Genomic DNA, 20,736 nt, shown 5'->3' on the forward strand with positions numbered 1-20,736 from the left:
AATAAAAGGATTCATTTCAGAGAAAATTTCTGGAGACAAGTTTACAGGGGGACACTGTCACTCTTTGGCCTGCATGGGAAGGCGTTACAAAGTCATCTTCTATCCGATATGGAACTTGAAAGCCTTGCGGTCGTCCCATTCCCATGGATCTTGCTCATCATCCCAACCCATACATCCAGTCACCCCCGCTGCACTGATTATGCCTTCTGCACTGTTCTCAGGTCCGTTTCAATCTTCCACTCCCCACAGTCACTGTCCTAGTCTGAGCCACCAGTAGCTTTGCCAAGGTCCGTTGTTCTTGGCATACTCCATACCTTGTAGCCCAAATCACCTTTTAATCCTTGGAAGTGTTTTCTATCTACCAAGACTATATGTCCACTATTAGTAGAAAGAATGACAAAGTCATCAACCATGTACCCACCAATCAGTTTAAGAAAATATTTCTAAGACTCCTGTGAACCCACTCCTATGAATTCTGTGCTTATAATCCCCTCACTTTTCTTTACAGTCTAATCACATATGTATTTATCTGACAATGTACTGCTTAGTTTTGCATCACTCTGAACTTTATATAAATGCACTGGTTTGATTCATCTGGTATTCATTTATTTCACTTTACCTTATGCTTGTTAGGCTCATCAACTGTAGCCCTCAATTTCCATAGCTGAACAGTATTCCAGCTGTATGAACCAATTGTTTATCCATTTCTCTGATGACAATCACTTGGGTTCTTCCCAGAATCCTCCCCCTCACCTTTTTTTTTTAACTTTTTACAAACAGTGCTGTTATAAACCCTCCTATTTTTCATGCCTGGTGCAGAAAAGTACACCTGGTAGAGAAAGCACAACATTTTTTTTCCAGGTTATATTAGGAATTGGATGGCTGGGTCCCAGGGTAGTCCACATTCAGATTTCACAGATCTGTTCTGCAAAGTGGTTACACCAACTTGCTCTCCTACCTGCAGCGTGTAAGAGTTCCTGTGACTCCACATCCTCGCCAACATCTGCTACTGTCAATTGTTTTATTTTTGCCAAACAAGCGACAGTAAAATATTTTAGGAGTATAGTAATGTGGTTTTAATGTGCATTCTCTGATTAATATTTAAGTTATTTTATGTCATTTTTTGCATATCCATGTCTTTTGCTCATTCAAAGTAATTTAAAAATATATCTTTTTCCAATGGCCGGGCACGGTGGCTCATACCTGTGATCCTAGCACTTCAGGAAGCTGAAGTGGGCTGATCACTCAAGGTCAGGAGTTCAAGACCAGCCTGGCCAACATAGTGAAACCCTGTCTCTACTAAAAAATTAGCCAGGCATGGTGGCGGGTGCCTGTAATCCCAGATACTCAGGAAGCCGAGGTGAGGGAATCGCTTGAACCCAGGAGGCGAAGGTTGCAGTGAGCTGAGACTGTACCATTGCACTCCAGCCTGGGCAACAGAGCAAGACTCCATCTTTTGCTTTATGTTTAATGGCTTTTCCATTGTACATAGAAGATCCTCAACTTACTTAAGATTTTTTAACTTTAAGATTTTTCAACTCCACAATGGTGTGAAAGCAATATGCATTCAGTAGAAACTGTACTTTGGGCGCCTGACAACCATTTTGTTTTTCACTTTCAGTACAGTATTCAATAAATTACCTGAGATATTCAACACTTTATTATGAAATAGACTTTGTGTTAGATGAGTTTGCCCAACTTAGGCTAATATAAGCATTCTGAGCACATTTAAGGTAGGCTACGCTAAGCTATGACATTCAGCAGTGCAGGGGTATTAAATGTATTTTTGACTTATGATAGTTTCAACTTACAATGGGTTATTGGGACTTAACCGCGTCGTAAGTTGAGAAGCATCTGTATAAAATGTAAGATATTCAGAGTGGGTATAAAAAACACCATCATGGCCAGGCACGGTGGCTCATGCCTATAATCCTCAGCCTTGGGAGGCCGAGGCAGGTGGATTATCTGAGGTCGGGAGTTCGAGACCAGCCTGGCCAACATGGTGAAACCCTGTCTCTACTACAAATACAAAAATTAGCCAGGTGTGGTGGCACACACCTGCAATCCCAGCTACTCAGGAGGCTGAGGAAGGAGAATTGCTTGAATCCAGGAGGCAGAGGTTGCAGTGAGCCAATATTGCGCCATTGCACTCTAGCCTAGGAGTCAGAGCAAGACTCTATCTCAAAACAACAACAATAACAACAACAACGACAACAACAAAAACACTATCAAAAAGAAAAAATTCTTTTGTATTATCTTCTAAAATTTAAAGCTTTACTTTTCACATCTTGGTCTTTAACTCTATTTTTTTGTGTGCAGCGTGATACAGAGGTGCATTTTTTTCCCATATAGATGATCAATCACTACACCACCATTTAAAAAAACTGTTCCCTCTTCACCCAATGATCTACAGCGTCACTCAACCTATGTTCGAGAGTCTATTAACTTGCTGAGTCTGCCTTTGGGCTCTTGCTCCTGTTCCACTGCTATCTGTGCATCCCCATGCCAGTGTCAGGCTGTCTTCACTCCTGCAGCTTTATCTGAATCCTGAGTGGTCAAGTCAACCAACTTGCTCTTGGGAACGGTAGAGGTTTGATGAATGAATTGACAAACAAATGAAGAAATGCAGAAGTTTCTAAGTAGGAAGAGTAGGCTATTTGTACAAATCTAAACAAACTCTCAGACACTTTTTTAAAAAGGCAAGCCTTAAAATAATGGTTTTTTTTCTCTAAACATAGCTATGCTTCCTTTAAAAACCTCTTAAAACAGTTTACACAAAGAGCAAGCGATGGCTACCGAAAATGAATTGTGGAGCTAATCCCAGGAAAGAGATACATCTTTCTATTTTCTCAAAAGGAATTAGGACAAGGCACATGGACTTAGCATCACTCTTCCTTTCAAATTAAGTGATTTATGGATTGTTGATTCAGAATTTGCTTGCCACTAATACTTCATCTTAGTATGTTAAATGATTACAGAGAAGAAATCTGGATGGTAAGGAAGCTGAGTTTTCTTTTAAAGAGAGACAGTGACTTTATTATAAGACCTATGATAAAAAAAGGGCAGAGGGCAAGCAACTCAGTCAAATTGAAGTTTTGCAGCTTTGGCAAGCATCCCAGTTTTCCTAATGTTAGTCTTCCTAGGACTTGACTACTTACTGGTCATGAAGCTGAACTCATATCCACAAAGAGTATAAGATGAGAACAAAAACAAGCCCAAAAGCAGGTGAATCAGGCAATGCTCTGTGAACTGGAAAATGCTAGTAAAATCTAGGCAATTGCTATTATTTATTCCATGAATAAATAGTTAAGATTATTCTTATCACTATAAATTTTCACCAATACAGATAATCAAGAGCTCGGCAGTAGAAAGTATTACAACAGTAAATTACATGTAAGATTAAAAACAGTTAGTATGACTGACATTATATACCTGTAGCAGATAATTAAGGTTCTAAGCCAATCGAAAACTAATGACAAGAGGTATTATAAAATACCCTGTTGCTTCACTTGTCTGGTAAATATGATCTTTTCCCATGCATATTTGAGCATTAGGACCTGAAGATTTACTGGACAATTGTAGTTTATTGATTAACTTAACCTCTTAGCACAATGAATTCTGCTATCCAATCTTACAGCAAATAAAACCACTTGACATTTATTCTGCTTTTTATAGTTTACAAAACACTTTCAAGTTAGCTCTCTTCCTGTTAGACCAACTAGGCTAGAAGGACATAAACCTGAACCTCCTGGTAGTTTTCAAACCATTTGGTCTGGGGAGATTGCCAGAGAATGAAAGGAACCAGAAAAACACAGAGCTGAGAAGTGGAAAGAGAAAGAAACATTTCTAACAATATTGTGGGAGACCTAAATCCAACTTACTTGAAACACCCCTATACCCCTGCACCTTTCAGTTATAAGACTCAATAAATTCCCTTTTCTGTTTAAGTCCGTGTGAACTGCGTTTCCATCACTTGCACCTGAGAAAGGCCTGGGTGACGTTAAGTCAGTCACGGAACTGCACCGAGAATCACATGTTAAGGGCACTAGGAGTCACAGTGTTCAGCCGCTCCTCACAGGAGCCTTTGAGGGATGAAAAATACTAGGATATTATTTAATTCGCAAGGTTATTTTGAGAGCTAAATCAGAGATCTTTTCCCAAAGGAATTAGACAGAGTCTGGCGCCTAGAATCCAATAAATGGTAACATTACTCCTGCTCTCTCTCCTGACAAGGTACTCAAGAAGATAAGATATGTAAAGCATCTATTATAATTCCTGGTACAATGTAAGATACTCAATCCACGTTAATTCTCTTAGCAATGATGATGATTCAGGATTGGTAATCACATTCATCACTATTTTTCACATTATAGAAAAATAACTAAAAAGAAGAATACAGACCAACTCCACTGGCCTTTTTAACCCCCACATTTCCAGAAAGGTAGAAAAACACTGCTGGAGGGCAGAAAATAAGAACATATAAATGGGTAGTTGGAACTATTAAATAAGCCAGGCAATTTCTAGCATTTGCGCCATGTGAAGCCTCAACATAAATGTAGGGATTTCAAGTTCTCCAAAGGGGAAGGTAATTACAAGCTACAGAAGTACTAGCAGAACCACTCAGCACACACAACAGAAGCCAAATGCTGGACTCACAGTATTTGGAACGTATGGTAGGCCATAGAATTTCTCTTGTGTTTCCTTGAGAATGTCTGTGGTTGAATTCCTCAGGGGATGCTTCCCATGGTAGATTTGATCCAGAGCAGCATAAAAGACCTAGATAGATAAAAACATCTACTTAGTTTTGGTCGTCCATCCTCACATCAAGATGTGGTAGACCAAAGATGCTGTAAGTGCACCAGAACAACAGTTACCAATCACAGTTTAAAACAGTCACAAAAATAAACGTATATGGCTTGAAATGTATTTCATACCACATTTAAGACCATGCTAAAGATTAAAAGGAATGCTCTCAACCTTTTCATAAATATTAAAGAATTTTGAACCATACCCATAAGATACTCTTTATGTACAATGTGGCAAATTAAATATGTGACGTGGGAATTTTGCCAAAATATATGTAGACAGAAATGTACAAAACCAGTTACAACTTTTGACCCGCTGGATCTAACAAGGTCTGTTTGGTTTCCTCCTGGAATCCTGATATATCTTAAATGAGAGAAATGAAATGGTCAGAATTCTAGTTTTGTGATGAAAGGTAAAAGAAAATTAAATAGGTGTGGTGGGGGTAGAGAAAGAAATAGCAATGCAGCATCTGGTGAGTACAGATGTATCGAAGAATTCTGATGCAGCTGTTGGAGAGGTTGGAACTAGACTCCCACACCTGGTGTCAGGAAGTACAAAGGAAGCAGCTGCTGTACAGGGAGGGCTCAGCTAGATGACCAGGGAAAAGGAGCGCTCTCCTCTGAGTGGAGGATATAGGCCATTGAAACACAGTGGGAGAAGAAAGCATTAAAGAGAGTTTGGACATGAAATCTGCTGTTTACAAAGTACTCAAAACTAAATTGTGCAAAGAAATCTAAAATAAACATAAAGCATTTTTCCACGACAACATTTGACTCAAGTATTGTTTTTGAACACTGGCTTGAACATTTGACTTAATGCAGGCAAGTAGAAAATGCTTCATTTTAAAGGACAAATTTTGACATGCAATTATGCTTCTGATATGTATCTTTGTGATTCAGAAACGGGATTTGTAGAGAATGTGCAGCTGTTGACTTGAAAGAAGTGAGGATTAGTTTGGTTAAAAGAAAAAATTTACATGCTCTCTAGCTTCTGGCTGCATCCAGATATAGAATTATGGTTCTAAATTATAAAGTTAAGTTTAAACCTTCCCTAGAAAAATACAGACATTTCCTAAATATAAACATTGCTTTCTTCTAACTGGTAATCTAAATATATAGCTAAATATAGCTCTTTCAATTCTACATTTTATAATGAGTAACAATGCATAAAGATAATCAGAGAGGCCAAAATTACTCAACGTCTTACCTATATTCTAACAGAGTAAATTATCAGGAACTGAAACTCTTACATTCTAACTTCAACTGAGGTGTTATTTTGCCCCAATGTATAAATAAATCAGAATTCAGAAGTTTCATTTCTTCAATTATGCCTTTTACAAATGATATAAACATGGGGTAACTTTTTTGAATTATAAAAACAGAGCAAAATAAATGTGAAAACAGACTAAAATAAATTAAATGTGCATTATTTTTATGTTTATTTGCTGATAAACTAAACAATTCCAAAGAGATGAGCCTATCTACCCACCCAGGGAGTCATGCATTCCTGGGACCAAGAAACTTATTGAAAGAAAGTAAAAATAAAGAGCCTATTTTTAAAACAATAATTTTTAAAAATGTACAGTTTTAAAAACACTGTTTATGTCCCCATGGAAAGTTGAAACAATTCACTTCCTTTCTTCCTTTGTCTCCACTGTCCAAGTGTAATATAAAAGCTGAACCCAGGCAGCTCCTCTACCAGGGCTTTGTCTCTCTCTCTGTCCCTAGGGGGCTATTGTTTTTGGAGGGAGGAGGAGGGAAAGTTGGTTTTCCATTTTAAAAGAAAATTATTAGAACAATTTTTTAAGAAGAAAGCCACAAAACAGACTTTTGAAAGCCAGGCCTTCTACTAAAGATACCAGCAAACAAGACTTTTGCCAGCCAAGTAATGTTAATTTTTAAAAATAATTCAGAAATCCTTTAAAAATTATATTGATATGAATAGATATTGAGTAAGGTAAAGCAAATATAGATTCATGGTTTTGTCTATATAATAGATTTCCTTCATTGAAACATGGATTTCATGTTTCAAGGTACAGAAAAACAGAGCACATTCATTACTTTCTAGGGACTGAATTTTACAAAACCATAAAGCAATTAAATAGTGGTTACTTTGTTAAACAGGTAACTGAATCATCATAAAGTGAATATTGCCTAAGATGAAAGATGGGTGTTTAGGGTATTTACATAACTCTCAAGATCTGAAGAGGAGTGAGAATTCCATAAACAATCTCAGTCATTACAAACATCTACATACACATCTGGTGTCATGCAGACCTGGCATCCAGATGGTTCATGAAAGTTTACTAGTCTTCATCTCGAAACCTGGGAAGTTGGTTTTGAATATTATCTAAAACTAACAGCAATTACTATCTAAACTTCAAACCTAAGAAGACAAAAATTTTAAAAAGATACAGAATGAATAAACATATATATATATAATTAAGTTTGAGCCTTAATTTAGCTGGTAAAATGTGTGATTTAGAAGAAGTCATGTAATTTTTCTAAGCTTTCATTTTTTCCCAACTGAAAATGGGAAATAGTCTTTTTTTTTTTTTTTTTTTTTTTTGAGACAGAGTCTCGCTCTGTTGCCCAGGCTGGAGTGCAGTGGCAAGATCTCAGCTCACGGCAACCTCCACCTCCCAGGTTCAAGCGATTCTCCTGCTTCAGCCTCCTGAGTAGCTGGGATTACAAGCACGCACCACCATGCCCAGCTAATTTTTGTATTTTTAGTAGAGACAGGGTTTCACCGTGTTGGTCAGGCTGGTCTCAAACTCCTGACCTCACAATCCACCCACCTCGGCCTCCCAAAGTGCTGGGATTACAGGTGTGAGCCACCGTGCCTGGTCGGGAAATAATTTTATTCAATGCCTACTTCATAAGGGCAGTGTGAGGACTAAATGAGTCAATTTTGGTCAAGTTCTTTGAACTCAGATGAAAGATGTTTTAGAAGCATAATTATTATAATAAATAGGTATCATTGGCAAGAATTTAAAGTTAGATATGTATCTGGGATAACGACTCCGGAAAGCTTCAGAACCAAGGCACATACCTGAAGTTGCATGTCAGCTGCGGCACAAACCTTTTTAGATTCACAAAGACGAGACACCATATTTTTTGGCAGTGGCTTGATAAAACAAAAGAATATACATGTGAATAAACTGCCTAATAAGTCACTGCACTATGTACATTATACTTACGAGTCAGGAAATTTAAAAATAACATCAAATGTAAAATGAGTAATAGAATTTCATTATAGTTTTAAAATAATAACTTTAAATATTTTAGTTGGCAAGACAACATGAATAAAGACATTGTTTAATTTCAAAAAGTGGTAATTGTCAAATAAGGGTTTGTACATGAAAATACAGGATTATGTGGAACTAAGACATGGGCGCCGATCTTTAAAAATATATTTAAAAGCTCAAAGGGAATACTTTTTCTGTTCCTTTGCTATCAGTAAGAGCCTGTTCAAATACTCTCGGCTTTTAAAGTGCATATAATAACTGACAATAGGACTAAAACATGAAAATGTCAAGAAATAAATGGTAATTCATGGTGTCAGCCAGTGTTAAAGCTAAACTGACATCCTAACAAATAGTCATAATAATGAATTGCAGATTTTTTTCTTTTCCAACCTAAAAGAACTGTAGAGCTTGGACACTTAATGTCCATGTGTGATTTAAGGCTTTCTTTTTGAGATGAATTAGTCCTAACGCCATAACATACAGATCCTCTTAGAAATAAATTAATAATATAGTTGAACAAGAACTTTGCTCAATCTTACTCTACTTTAAAATAATTAATCCTTATGTTTATTAAATAAAGATATTGATTTACAACCCAATTAAGCTAAAAGCCCCTCTAAAGAGAAGCACATTATATAAAGACCAATGGTAAGTTACTCAGTGGTACGGTCGTATAAATTAACCACCCGTGAACGAGAACGTGGGCTGTCTGCTGGAAGCGGACCCGTGAACGAGAACGTGGGCTGTCTGCTGGAAGTGGAAACTAGCCACTGCTTTGCAGGAGTCTACTCCCAGGGCCTAGACCCGTGCCTGGAGCCAGCAGACACTCACAGAAGATTTGTGAAGGAATGAACTGCTAGCAAATGGCTTCTTAAGTGAAAGACGTAGAATCTGCTGACTGCTCAGATGACAAACCTACAGCCTTTTTCTCTTTCCATTTGGCAGCAAGCGAAGTAAACTAGGCAGAAAAGACAATTTTTTTTAACGAGCTAAGACACAGATGGGAGTAAGCTATATAGTGTGAATTCCAGTACAGTTCGCAGGCCTGGGGCTTTCTGACACCGGGGCACTCATCTTGTATCAAACAGTATTTCCTCAAACAGGATTTTTAAAAGTCAGGATTTAGTTAAGTCATGTCCGCCAACAGATTGCGTCAAAATGTTCACATTTCTTTAAACTTAACTTTATATCTTTATTTTATGTCGTGGACAGGATTCATGCTACATTTAAAAGATTTTTCATGCTTCACCAAGTTTTAATACTTTTTACAGAAAAAGTGTATGTGGAAGGATGACACTGAAACCACCTTTGCAGAATTGTAAGTAATAAGAGAAGTCTAACATGACCAACTCCACCCTGCTTCTAACCTCTCAGGCTACATTGCCTTGAGCTTATTCTAGTGCGGAGGCCAAGATAACTGTAAGAAAAAATTGGTTTATAGTTAAACTTTGAGGCTAGAAAACCTGACCTTCCTGCTTGTTTGGGGACTGAAGCCACATTCCTAAGGCTGGATTCGAATTATGGTGGGGCCTGGACTTCGTTTGCTACACACTTAAACAATCACGGGCCACTGCTAAACTTGCTTTTCTCTAAGCTGCTCACTACCAGTCACACAGTCAGAAGCTATAAGCCTTGTAACTTCCCAACTACTCCTGTAGATAACATCACTATTGTGGAACCTAAAGGACTGCTCTTTGAGATATTTTTCAGATTTAGCATTTCCACAAACCAAGAGATGCTACCTGGTCCTGAGGCCCAACCCCCAACCAGGAACTGACTCAGCTGTGCAGTTTAGACACTCCTGTGATTTCCATCCACAGCCTATCAACTGTTTCAGTTCCCCAGGCCCCTGCCTGACAAAGTGTCTTTAAAAACTCTAGCCTCCCAGTTCTCAGGGAGGTGGATTTGAGAAATGCCTTCTGTTTTCCACTTAGCTGGCCCTGCTATGATTAAACTGCTTCTTTGTTGCAATATTTGCTGTTCTCAGTGCATTCGCTTTTTGGGCAGTGGGCAAGAAGACCCCATCCAGCTGTGACAGTATTTAACTGTCCTCACTTAACTAACACGCACGAAGACCACGAGCCGTGACAGTATTTCCTCACTTAACTAACACGCACGAAGACCACGAGCCGTGACAGTATTTCCTCATTTAACTACCACGCACGAAGACCACGAGCCGTGACAGTATTTCCTCACTTAACACGCGTGAACACCACAAGCCGTGACAGTATTTCCTCACTTAACACGCGTGAACACCACAAGCCGTGACAGTATTTCCTCACTTAATTAACACGCGTGAACACCACGAGCCATGACAGTATTTCCTCACTTAACTAACACGCGTGAACACCACGAGCCATGACAGTATTTCCTCACTTAACTAACACGCGTGAACACCACGAGCCGTGACAGTATTTCCTCACTTAACTAACACGCGTGAACACCACGAGCTGTGACAGTATTTCCTCACTTAACTAACACGCACGAAGACCACGAGCCGTGACAGTATTTCCTCACTTAACTAACACGCACGAAGACCACGTAAGCAAGCACTGTATTAGGCACAAGGGGCACAAACAGGGGGCAACAGCGGGTGTCTGCCCCCAAAACTTCTCAGCTAGCATTCTCCACGTAAGCGCCAATTCCACAGTTACTAACTGTAATGCGTACCGGGAAGGAAAGGCCTGTAGGACGGTATGTGAGCTGTGGCCTTGAAAGGCTTGATAGACGTAGGAGTGAGATTTGCAAAATGAATAGGTGTTAACTAGACAAAAGAAAGATGGGTGGGAAGGGGAAAGAAGCATTTCAGGCAGAAGAAACAGCACATGCAAAGGGTGGGAAAGAACAGGGCTGTTGGCAGAAGGTAGAAGCCAGCAGAGGACGGAAAGGAGGTCCCCACTGGAGAAGCCGGGAAGGTGAGCCACGCCGGGTCCCATCTCCACCCTGAGAAATAAAAAAAAGAATTAACTGACTGAACAGACCCCCCGTTGGCCAAAGGGACCCCAGAGAAACCCTGGAAACCGAGTTCTAGACCATGACGGGACGGGCAGCTGGCCGTGCCTCACTCTCCCCTCCCTCGCTCACTGTCATCAGGCTTTCTTCCCTACCAGCGAACCAGACACTGCCTCGAAAAATATATATATACACGTATTTAGAAAAAAACAAAAAACGCTACCACTGGAGAAAACCGAGTGAAAGGGACATACGACCTGTCTGCATTTTTGTTTCTGCAACTTTCTGTGAATCTATAACTATTTCAAAATAAAAAGTTAAGTACTCCAATTACATATTCAGTGTCTACTATATATTGTAATACAAAGAACATTCACTTGTAAAGAGACACGTAAGCAGAGAATAAACACAATCCTAGTAGAATAGTTCAGAGGACAGAATCATTAACTCATCAAGTCACAAATAAAAAATACACGTGTGTGCTGTGCACAGAAAAGTAAACGTTCTTTTTTAAAACCAGTTTGATTGTTTGTTGGTCAACTGGAATAAATGTATTAATTGAAATGAAGTTATATGCTTATTCTCTTAGAAAATACTTGCTTTTCAAAAAATAACACATTTGAAAAAATAAATACCATACAAACTGATTTTCTTTTACAGTTATATGTAAAGTTATTTTTAAAAAATAAACAATGTCTCAAAATTAAAACTGAAACTTAAAAATGCTTCCTGGTCAAGATTTTCTTCTGTAAATATTGCTTTGCCAGTCGCGGCCATGATAACCAATACTGAATTACAGTGTTCCCTGGTATACATGGGGGAACTGGTTCCGGGACCCCCTAAGGATACCAAGATCTGTAGATGCGCAAGTCCCTGCTGTGAAATGATATGGTATTTGCATACAACCTATGCACATCCTCCTGTATCCTTGAAATCACCTCGTGTGTGTCAATAGTTGTTATAGTGTATGTTTTAGAAAATAATGACAAGAAAAAAAGTCTGTACATGTTTAGTAAAGACACAACCATCCATTTTTCTTCCCCAATATATATACATATAAATACACATGTATGTATATCTATAAATATATATAAAATATACCTATCTCTCTCAGAAGCAGGGTCTCACTGTGTTGCCCAGGCTGGAGCACAGTGGCACAATCATAACTCACTGCATCCTTGAACTCCTGGGCTCAAAAGTTCTCCCACCTCAGCCAAGATCTCAAGGAGCTAAGACTATAGGCAAGAGCCACTGTGTCCAGCCCCCAAATCATTTCGATCTGCTATTGGTTGAATCCACAGATGTGGAACCCACAGATACAGAAAGTCGACTGTAACTCAATTTTGCTGTAATTCCAAAAGCAATTAAGTCTACAGAGCAGCACAGATGTTTAATATGATTGTCTCCTAAACACAAGAGTCTCACATCTGCTACATTAAAGAAACAGAATTAATGTATCTATGCTGACAGGTAATGAGCAACTATGTATAAATGAAAATGCATTTAGAACACCTAAGCCTTGAATATTATAATTATGTTCATTATATTGAATGGGAAAATTTACCAAACTCTGAGGCATTAGAAGTAACGTTCACCATATTATCAGCTGCATGTTTTACCAGATACTATTTCAATTTCCATAATTTCCAAGGCAGAAAATACTCCCTTCCACCGACCTGTAAATCTCCTATCTTAACACTGACATGTAATTTCTCAGTTCTTCTGAGGATATGGACACGACTATACTTATTAAAAATTAAAAAGAATCCGACCAGCATATTAAGAATGCTATAAATCAAGAATGTTTATATTAGCTAATTATGGTAAAGAACAACTATGCCAGAAACGTCAGGACTGGAGAGCTCTTTTGGCCTTTCAGGCTGTTTCCAGCATTCTAACTCCTGACCACTGAAACAGCCACTTCACAACATCCAATTAATCCAGAAATACCATTCATTCCATGAACTTAACCATCACAGTAGAACGGAGAGCGGGACCTGCCTTAACACCAAAATCTGCCTGCATTTCAAACTCCCATGATTGCGCTTCACTGTAGCACAGGAAGGAGCATCAGATACAACTGAGTTTGAATCCCAACTGTACTACTTACCAGCTGAGTGGCATGGATGGTGGGCAACTTACTGAACTTTGTGAAGCCACATTTTCCTCAACTGCAAAATGTTGATATTATCTTTTCATAGGATAAGAATCAAGCAAGATAATGTGTTTTAAAATTTGAATACGTCAGGTTTAACACAGATAGTGAATAAATGGTAACTGGTATTCTTTACTACTGCTGCGCTACATAATACAATAATCATTGACTTGGACAAACTTTGTTTACATTCTACTGTTTTATCTACGTACTCTGCAAATGTGGTCTGTTTCAGTTTTATAAGTTCTCAGAAGACAGGAATTATAGCTAAACAATTTTCTCTCTGTAGCACCTAACAATCGAGTTCTAAATAAAGAACGTACTTTCATAGTTTCCTGATTATTTCCGTTTTTTTTTTTTTTTTGAGACAGAGTCTTACTCTGTAGCCCAGGCTGGAGTGCAGTGGTGCAATCTTGGCTCACTGCAACCTCTGCCTCCCAGGTTCAAGTGATTCCTCCCGCCTCGGCTTCCCAAGTAGCTGGGATTACAAGCATGCACCACCATGCCTAATTTTTGTATAGCAGACACCTCAGGAGATCCACCTGCCTGGGATTCCCAAACTTGTAATTACAGGCATGAGCCACTGCGCCAGGCACCCCCCGCTTTTTTTTTTTTTTTTTCCCATTTATAAAATAGCCGATTATCTTTAACCCAAAATGTATGCCTCCTCAAATTACCCGGCTTTAGAAGAGGATGCTTTTTCTAACCTGGTAATTAATTTAAGGTTTACCAAAAAAACCCCACAATGAAATAAAGTAATGTGCTACTAATCTATTAATATCTTCGATATTTCAATATTTGCCACAAAACTTGGTCATTAACTCACTTTTTGAAAATATTTTCTCTCACCTTAAGTAGAACTGGTTATCTTATCAAACAATGCGTCAGTTTTTCATCTGCAGGTTCTAGCTCGTATTTAGAAAATACTGGTACTAATCAGAAAATCTCTTCTGATGATCAAACGTATCTCATGCTATAAGTCTAGATAGTTCGGAATTGCAGAGTTTTGAATGAAAAGTCTACTGTAATTATTACTTCTGTTTGTAACGTGTCTTTTCTGCCCGGTTGTGTCTTTTCTGCCCGGTTGTGTGTAAGGTTTTCTCTTTATCTTTGGTTTCCAACAGTTTGACAACAATGTATCCAGGTATATTCTTTTTTTATTATTTATCCTGCTTGGGATTCCTGAAGCTTCTTGGATCTCTGGTGTGCTTTTCATTATTTTTGGCAAGTTCTCAGTTATTATGACATCGAATATTTCTCTGGCCTTGTTACTGCTCTCTTTTCCTCTCTGGAACTTGAATTGCATATATGTTACACTGGCTGGAATTGTCCCAGGGTTCTTGGAAGCTTGGTTTCGCTTTTGTTTCCCATCCCCTACTCCTTTCCCCTCTCTGTATTTCAGTTTAAATAATTTCTACTGACCTTATCTATCTTTAAATTCACTGATTCCTTCCCCAGCTTCATCGAGCGTATGGATGAGCTTCTCAAAGGAATTCTTCGTGTGTGGTATCGTGGCTTTATTTCCTGCACTTGCATTTGAGTGTTTCTTGTGGTTTCCACTTCTCCCTATCTGTTCATACATGTTATCCATGTTTTCCATCTTATCCTTTAACAGTTAAGCTCCTGACAGACAGTGACTTTGGAGTTATTCTAGTTGTTAGTAATTTTCAAGTCCCTGAGTTTGCTTTTATTGACTGCTTTATCTTGGAGCAGGGAGTCAGGATTTTCTGTTATTCCTGCAGCAACAGCCAATCACTTCCTACAACACGGAGGAGGCCTGTCTGCTTTCCCACCCTGCTCTCAAGAGCACCCAGAGGAGGCCGACAGAAAAGGGCCTACAAGTGAATGCTAACTCCTCCAGCATCAGGGCCCTCAGGTATTCCAGACTGATATTCCAGTCTCCACTGGGTCTCTACCAATTTGCAAAAGTGTTACTGATCTCTTCTTAACCCCTTGTATGGCAGTCAGCCTTTCCACCCACGATCTGCCACAGGTGAGCCATCTGTATCTTTGGATTTAGACACCTCCAGGGCCGAGACCTCAGCTTCCCTATGAGCTGGGAAAAGTTAGCATTCTACCTGCCTTTTCCTGTAGGAAGGTCGGTTGCCAGCAGTGCTCTTTCGAGCTTTCTGCAGCCTAGGTGGATGGGCAAATTCCAAACAGTTCAGACTTTCATTAAGTAATATCATTTGGGCTTAGCCTCCAAAGGAGAAAAACCAAACCAAACCAAACCAAATACAAAGGCAGAAAAGCTTTACAAAAGGTGAACTATCCTTTTAAGTCAGGAATTAGACATCATCAGAGACTATCATGAAGAAACCTGTAAAGCTTTGGCACGTATGATAGACAGCATAGCTGAGTACTGTCTCAAGCAGTTGGATCAGTCGAGTGAGAATCCCCCTTTCCCCACCTTAGTAATTTTTTATCTCCAACTCCCTCCACTCGCTCGCTCCTTGGCTATAAATCTCCACTGTTCCTTGTTGTATTTAGAGTTGGGCAGAGTCTCTCCCCTACTACCAAACCTTACTGCAGTAGCCCCCCAATAGAGTCTGCCTTACTGTTCTTTAATAACGTTCATGAATAATTTTTCCTGTAACAAGAACAACAATAAAACATCATCCTCTGCCCTCAAAAGCATTAAAATTCCGATACCTGCATCACAAGAAGGTGGAGGGTGTGATGCATGCTGCAGGTGTGTAACTTCGGGCTTGTTGATTCACTTTCAGTTTGTTTTTGTACCCCTCAAAATTCGATCCCGTGATTAAGGTACGCTGCCCCTTGATGGCAAAGGCACTTCTATCCAAATTTATTTTACTGATACTTTGACAAGTTCCCCCACAAAAGGATCAGTAAACATTCAGTGTTTACTGAATGAACACTTAATAAAACAATAAAACATTCAGTGAATATAATTTATATATTTAATACACAATTAGTATATGATTGATACATAAGGAAGTTAGATAAAGAAAAATGAAAGCAGAAAAATAAAATGAGGTCAGAACTGAGGTTAGGCACATTAAAACATGTTTCCTATAATTCCACGTCATTTTCACAGTTGGGCCATACATTTAGTTCTGGGTTTTGCAGTGGGCTAAGCAGTGTTAAAAGAAAAACTTTGGACAAATTAAATGTAACAGAGTTTGACTAGGCACAGTGGCTTACTCCTGTAATTCCAGCACTTTGGAAGGCTGAGGCAGGCTGATCACTTGAGGTCAGGAGTTCGAGGCCAGTCTGGCCAACATGATGAAACCCTATATCTACTAAAAAAAAGAAAAAAAAATTAGCCAGGCTTGGTGTGCGGTGCCTGTAATCCCAGCTACTCAGGAGGCTGAGGCATGAGAATCACTGGAACACAGGAGGTAGAGGATGCAGTGTGCCAAGATCGCACCACTGCACTCCAGCCTGGGTGACAGAGCGAGACTCTGTCTCAAAAATAAATGAATGAATGAATGAATAAATAAATTTAACAGAGTTAAGCAGAACAAAGGACACTTTGAAAATTGGGCAGTCCTTGGAGCCACAATAGGTTCAGAGAGACTCACGAGCTGCCATATGGTCTGACAATATTTATGGACAGAAAAAGGAAAATGACCTACAGAAAACAGATGTCACGTACAGAAACAGCTGGGTTGGTTACAGCCCACGTTTGCCTTATTTGAACAAGGTTTGAACAGCCTGTGATTGGCTGAAACTCCGTGATTGGTAAAGGGTAGGTTACAGGCTGTTTATACCTCTAGTGAGGTTAGAGTTCATTATGTATGGAGAAATCTTTAAGCCTAATTTAAAATACATAAGGCAGCTTTACGCTAAATGTAACAGCGGAGAAGGAAATTCAATGATGTGCCTCATTCTAATTCCTGTGAGTACTGGTCTAGATCCCTTACCTGAAATTCCATAATCCATAAACGTCTGAAGACTGGAAACTTTTCATAAATTTGACCAAAAAAACATTAGATGGCAAGACCTGACACGGGCAAATGTGGAGTTTGTAAAGTATTTATCTTTTAAAAATATTTACCCTTACACTTTGTGAATATGCAGAAATAGGAATGTGTTTCACTACTGGGTACTTTACCAGAACGAGCTAGGTTTATTGATTCCTTTTAATTCAATAGCCACAGTATACGGTTAAACAAAAATTATGGGAGGCCATTGCTTTACACAGAGCTCCTACACTAGGCCCCAACAGACAAAAACAAACCAAATGGAGTCACTCATGCTAAATGCCACATAATCAAACCGAAGTTTTAGAGAAGCGACAGATCCCATACAGTCCGGTGCTTCATGAAAACAGGAGATCGCAGTCTAGCTGAGTCGCTGTAATACGGAAGCTCCCTTTGTTTTAACGCTTACAAAAGAGGAACCTGAGGCTAATCAACCGGCTTTTTTTTCTAGTGTTCTCACCTCAAAAAACCTTGTTCTCACCTTATAAAACCCACTGTTCTGCTATTGCCCAGGGGGAGCTTTCATTCTATTTTGTAGAATAGAGGCTGCCCAATTCATGAACCACATATAAAAGTAAAATAGATCTATAACCAAATTTGCTGTAATTTTTTCTTTGATAAACCATATTAATTTTCTAAAACTCCAGAAAATTCTAAATTCCAAAACATCTAAACCCAAAGTTTTAGATACAGAACTATAAATCTCTATGTGTTATATATTTGGTCCAAAATAGAGCATAAATTCTCCACTTTTTATTAAAAAAAAAAAAAAACAGGAAAAAAGCCAGACACGGTGGCTCACACCTGTGATCCCAGCACTTTGGAAGGCCAAGGCCAGTGGTTCACCTGAAGTCAGGAGTTTGAGACCAGCCTTGCCAACATGGTGAAACCCCATCTCTACTAGAAATACAAAAATTAGCCAGGTATGGTGGCAGGCACCTGTAATCCTAGCTACTTGGGAGCCTGAGGGAGGAGAATTGCTTGAACCCAGGAGGCGGAGGTTGCAGTGAGCCGAGATTGCGTCACTGCACTCCAGCCTGGGTGACAAGAGGGAGACTCCATCTCAAAAAAAAAAAAAGAAAAAAAACCTCCTTTCATTCCAAGTGTTCCACACACAGTGTATTGTACATGTCTTCCCAAAGAGGTTTACAGATGTGTCATTTAAAAAGTGGGTTAAGGGTGAGAAACTCTTTGAGCACTCTGAAATTTGTATCTATAGAATCCTGCTGAGTGAAGTTACTCGGCCTTCACTTGACATTGTCCAACTCTCGTGCTTGTGTTGACTGAACAGAGGCCCTGCCTGTGGTAGAAGAGCCAACAATAAAAGCAGGTCAGACTGTCTAGGAAATTCACTCAAGTAAACATCTTTCTTGAGGATTCCAGTTATTAGCATATTAAATTATATGTAGTCCTCCCTTTACATATAGAAACCCACTTAATGCTACATCCATTTTCCAAAATTATTTGAGCATAGACCACCTATCGCCTCCACCTCATACATCTTTTATAATCAGGTGATTTAATATGTAGAACATTGGCTGGAAAATGACTTGGTAAAGCAATTAAATGTAAACTTTCACTAATAAAAGAAAGAATTCTTATAAATAAAACATTTTAACAAAATAAAGGAATAAATACAGCTATTATTCTGGCTATCTAATGCTTCTTTCCAGTCTTATATTTACACCCACTTTATTAGAAAGCTCCTCTTCAGCTCTTCTCCATTGCACCTGGCTCTGCCTCTCCCAGGCCAGCACAACCCCCAGGCATTCTGGGAACTTGTCTGCAGGGTGTCCTGCCGCTCTGGCGCCTGAGCTGGTTCCACTGCCCCATCAGAGTGTGCATTTCTAAGAAATGCAAGTTGATGGAGCTCATGAAAGCACACTAATTTGCCTTTCTTTATGGCCAGGGAACAAATGGATAGAGCACAGAAGATGCCATATGTTCTGGTCTCTTCAATGCATTAGCAGATCCACAAAACTCCTTCTGATTTCTCTGCTCCAAAACAGAAGAAAAATAGCCAGCATCCAACACTGCCTCCATACCGAAAAACGCCAAATAATACCAACCGCAAGCTCCACATTTCCCTCCTGCAACACTTTCTCTTTCCACAGTAAAGAGGGAGATTTCCACTCTGTTATTTTTTTCAACTATCACCTATCAACTATTATTTTTATGGAGACATTTTATTGAAATAGTAAATCTAGTTATAACCTCAATAAACCTTTGCAATCTGCAACCTTTACAAACTATCTTACTATAGAGTTGTTCAGAAACAGTTTTCTTAAAAATCTGTATCCCTTAACAAATGCAGACTATTTTAAACATGGCTTGAGAATTTATGTTAATGTGAATTTATTTCAAAGTAATTTTTACTGAGTGAACTTTATACTTCAGATAATTTATGCTCCTTCCTAGTTTCTTTCATAAAAATATCTGCAGATTTTTTTTTGTCACTATAGAATCCCACCGAGTGCAAATGAGCCCTGGTTTGAAGCTGGCTGCCTCCTGTGCTTACTAAATGGGCTGTCAGAGAAGACAGAGCAAGAAAAGCAGGTAAGACCTGTCACAGAGACTCTCTGGGCTCATCCTCACCGAGCACCCCACCCTGTGCAAGGCATCCTACTAAGTAGCTGGGTAATACACAATGAATCTCACCTGATCCTGCTACCTGGAACCAGAAAAGGAATGTACAACCTGCAGTATCTGAGGGGGGCTGGTTCCAGGACCTTCCTCCAAGAACAAACTCCATTCATGTTCAAGTCCCCGGTATAAAACAGTATAGTGTTTGCATATAACCTATGACGCACATCCTCTTATATACTTTAAATCATGTCTAGACTACTTGTAGTACCTAATACAAAGTAGCTATGTAAATAATTGTTACACTGTACTGCTTTTTATTTGCATTTTAATAATTGTGTTGTTATTATTACTATTTTTTTCCAAGTATTTTTGACCCATGGTGAGTTGACCGTGTGGACACAGAAGGACCAAATGTATTTCAGAATTAATAAAGCATGGGAAAATGCACCAAGAGCCACACAACAGGTGCAGATAAAGCAATAAAGGAATTTAGAAGAGAGTAATCATTTACAGTGTTGGAAAGGCAATTACCCTAACAATAAATGGTGCCATTTGTACTACCGTAACAGTGGTATTTCACATGCAGAGATCAAACATCGTGGGTGGTTTTTTAAAATACGAAAATGGCAGAAATGTTGTTTCTACAATTGGAATACAATATGCCAATAATTAACTACAGTGACCTAATGTGCTTACTGTAACAATCCAACCTGAATTTTTCCACAATGACCACTGTATTTAAAAGAGTAATTCCTGTGTTTATTTCTAAAAACTCAAGATTTGACTATATGAATACAATAAGAGAATGCAGCCTATCTAATATGCCAAAGTTGCCTATAAACTAAAAAGAACTAACTTAAGCCCAGGAGTGGTTGCCTCACATTGCCCCACCCCACAAGGCTGAACTACGGTTGGGTAACGAAATGCTCCTATTCTGAGCATTTAGCTAACTGATTCATCCTATTCCCATGATGCATCCAATGGTTTAAATGTAAGATTTCCAGAGCCCCAACTAGACTCTGTGAGACACAATCAGCCATTGC

At 39.0% G+C, this 20,736-nt stretch overlaps 1 protein-coding gene across 2 annotated transcripts in view; it reads right to left on the reverse strand.

The window, feature by feature from the left end:
- Positions 1-20,736, reverse strand: part of MIPEP (mitochondrial intermediate peptidase) — a 213,211-nt gene that overhangs the window by 127,742 nt on the left and 64,733 nt on the right. For both annotated transcript variants that reach the window (XR_013407934.1, XM_001090198.5), the window contains exons 15-16: positions 7,858-7,932; positions 4,657-4,776 (exon numbers count right to left, since the gene is read on the reverse strand). Coding sequence is in view for 1 of the 2 variants with exons in the window: in XM_001090198.5 (XP_001090198.3) it covers positions 4,657-4,776; positions 7,858-7,932 (195 nt within the window). In the remaining variant the exon portion in view is untranslated. The remainder of the gene's footprint in view (positions 1-4,656; positions 4,777-7,857; positions 7,933-20,736) is intronic.

This window comes from Macaca mulatta, chromosome 17 (genome assembly GCF_049350105.2).
Source record: "Macaca mulatta isolate MMU2019108-1 chromosome 17, T2T-MMU8v2.0, whole genome shotgun sequence".
In the NCBI taxonomy this organism is placed as follows: Eukaryota; Metazoa; Chordata; class Mammalia; order Primates; family Cercopithecidae; genus Macaca; species Macaca mulatta.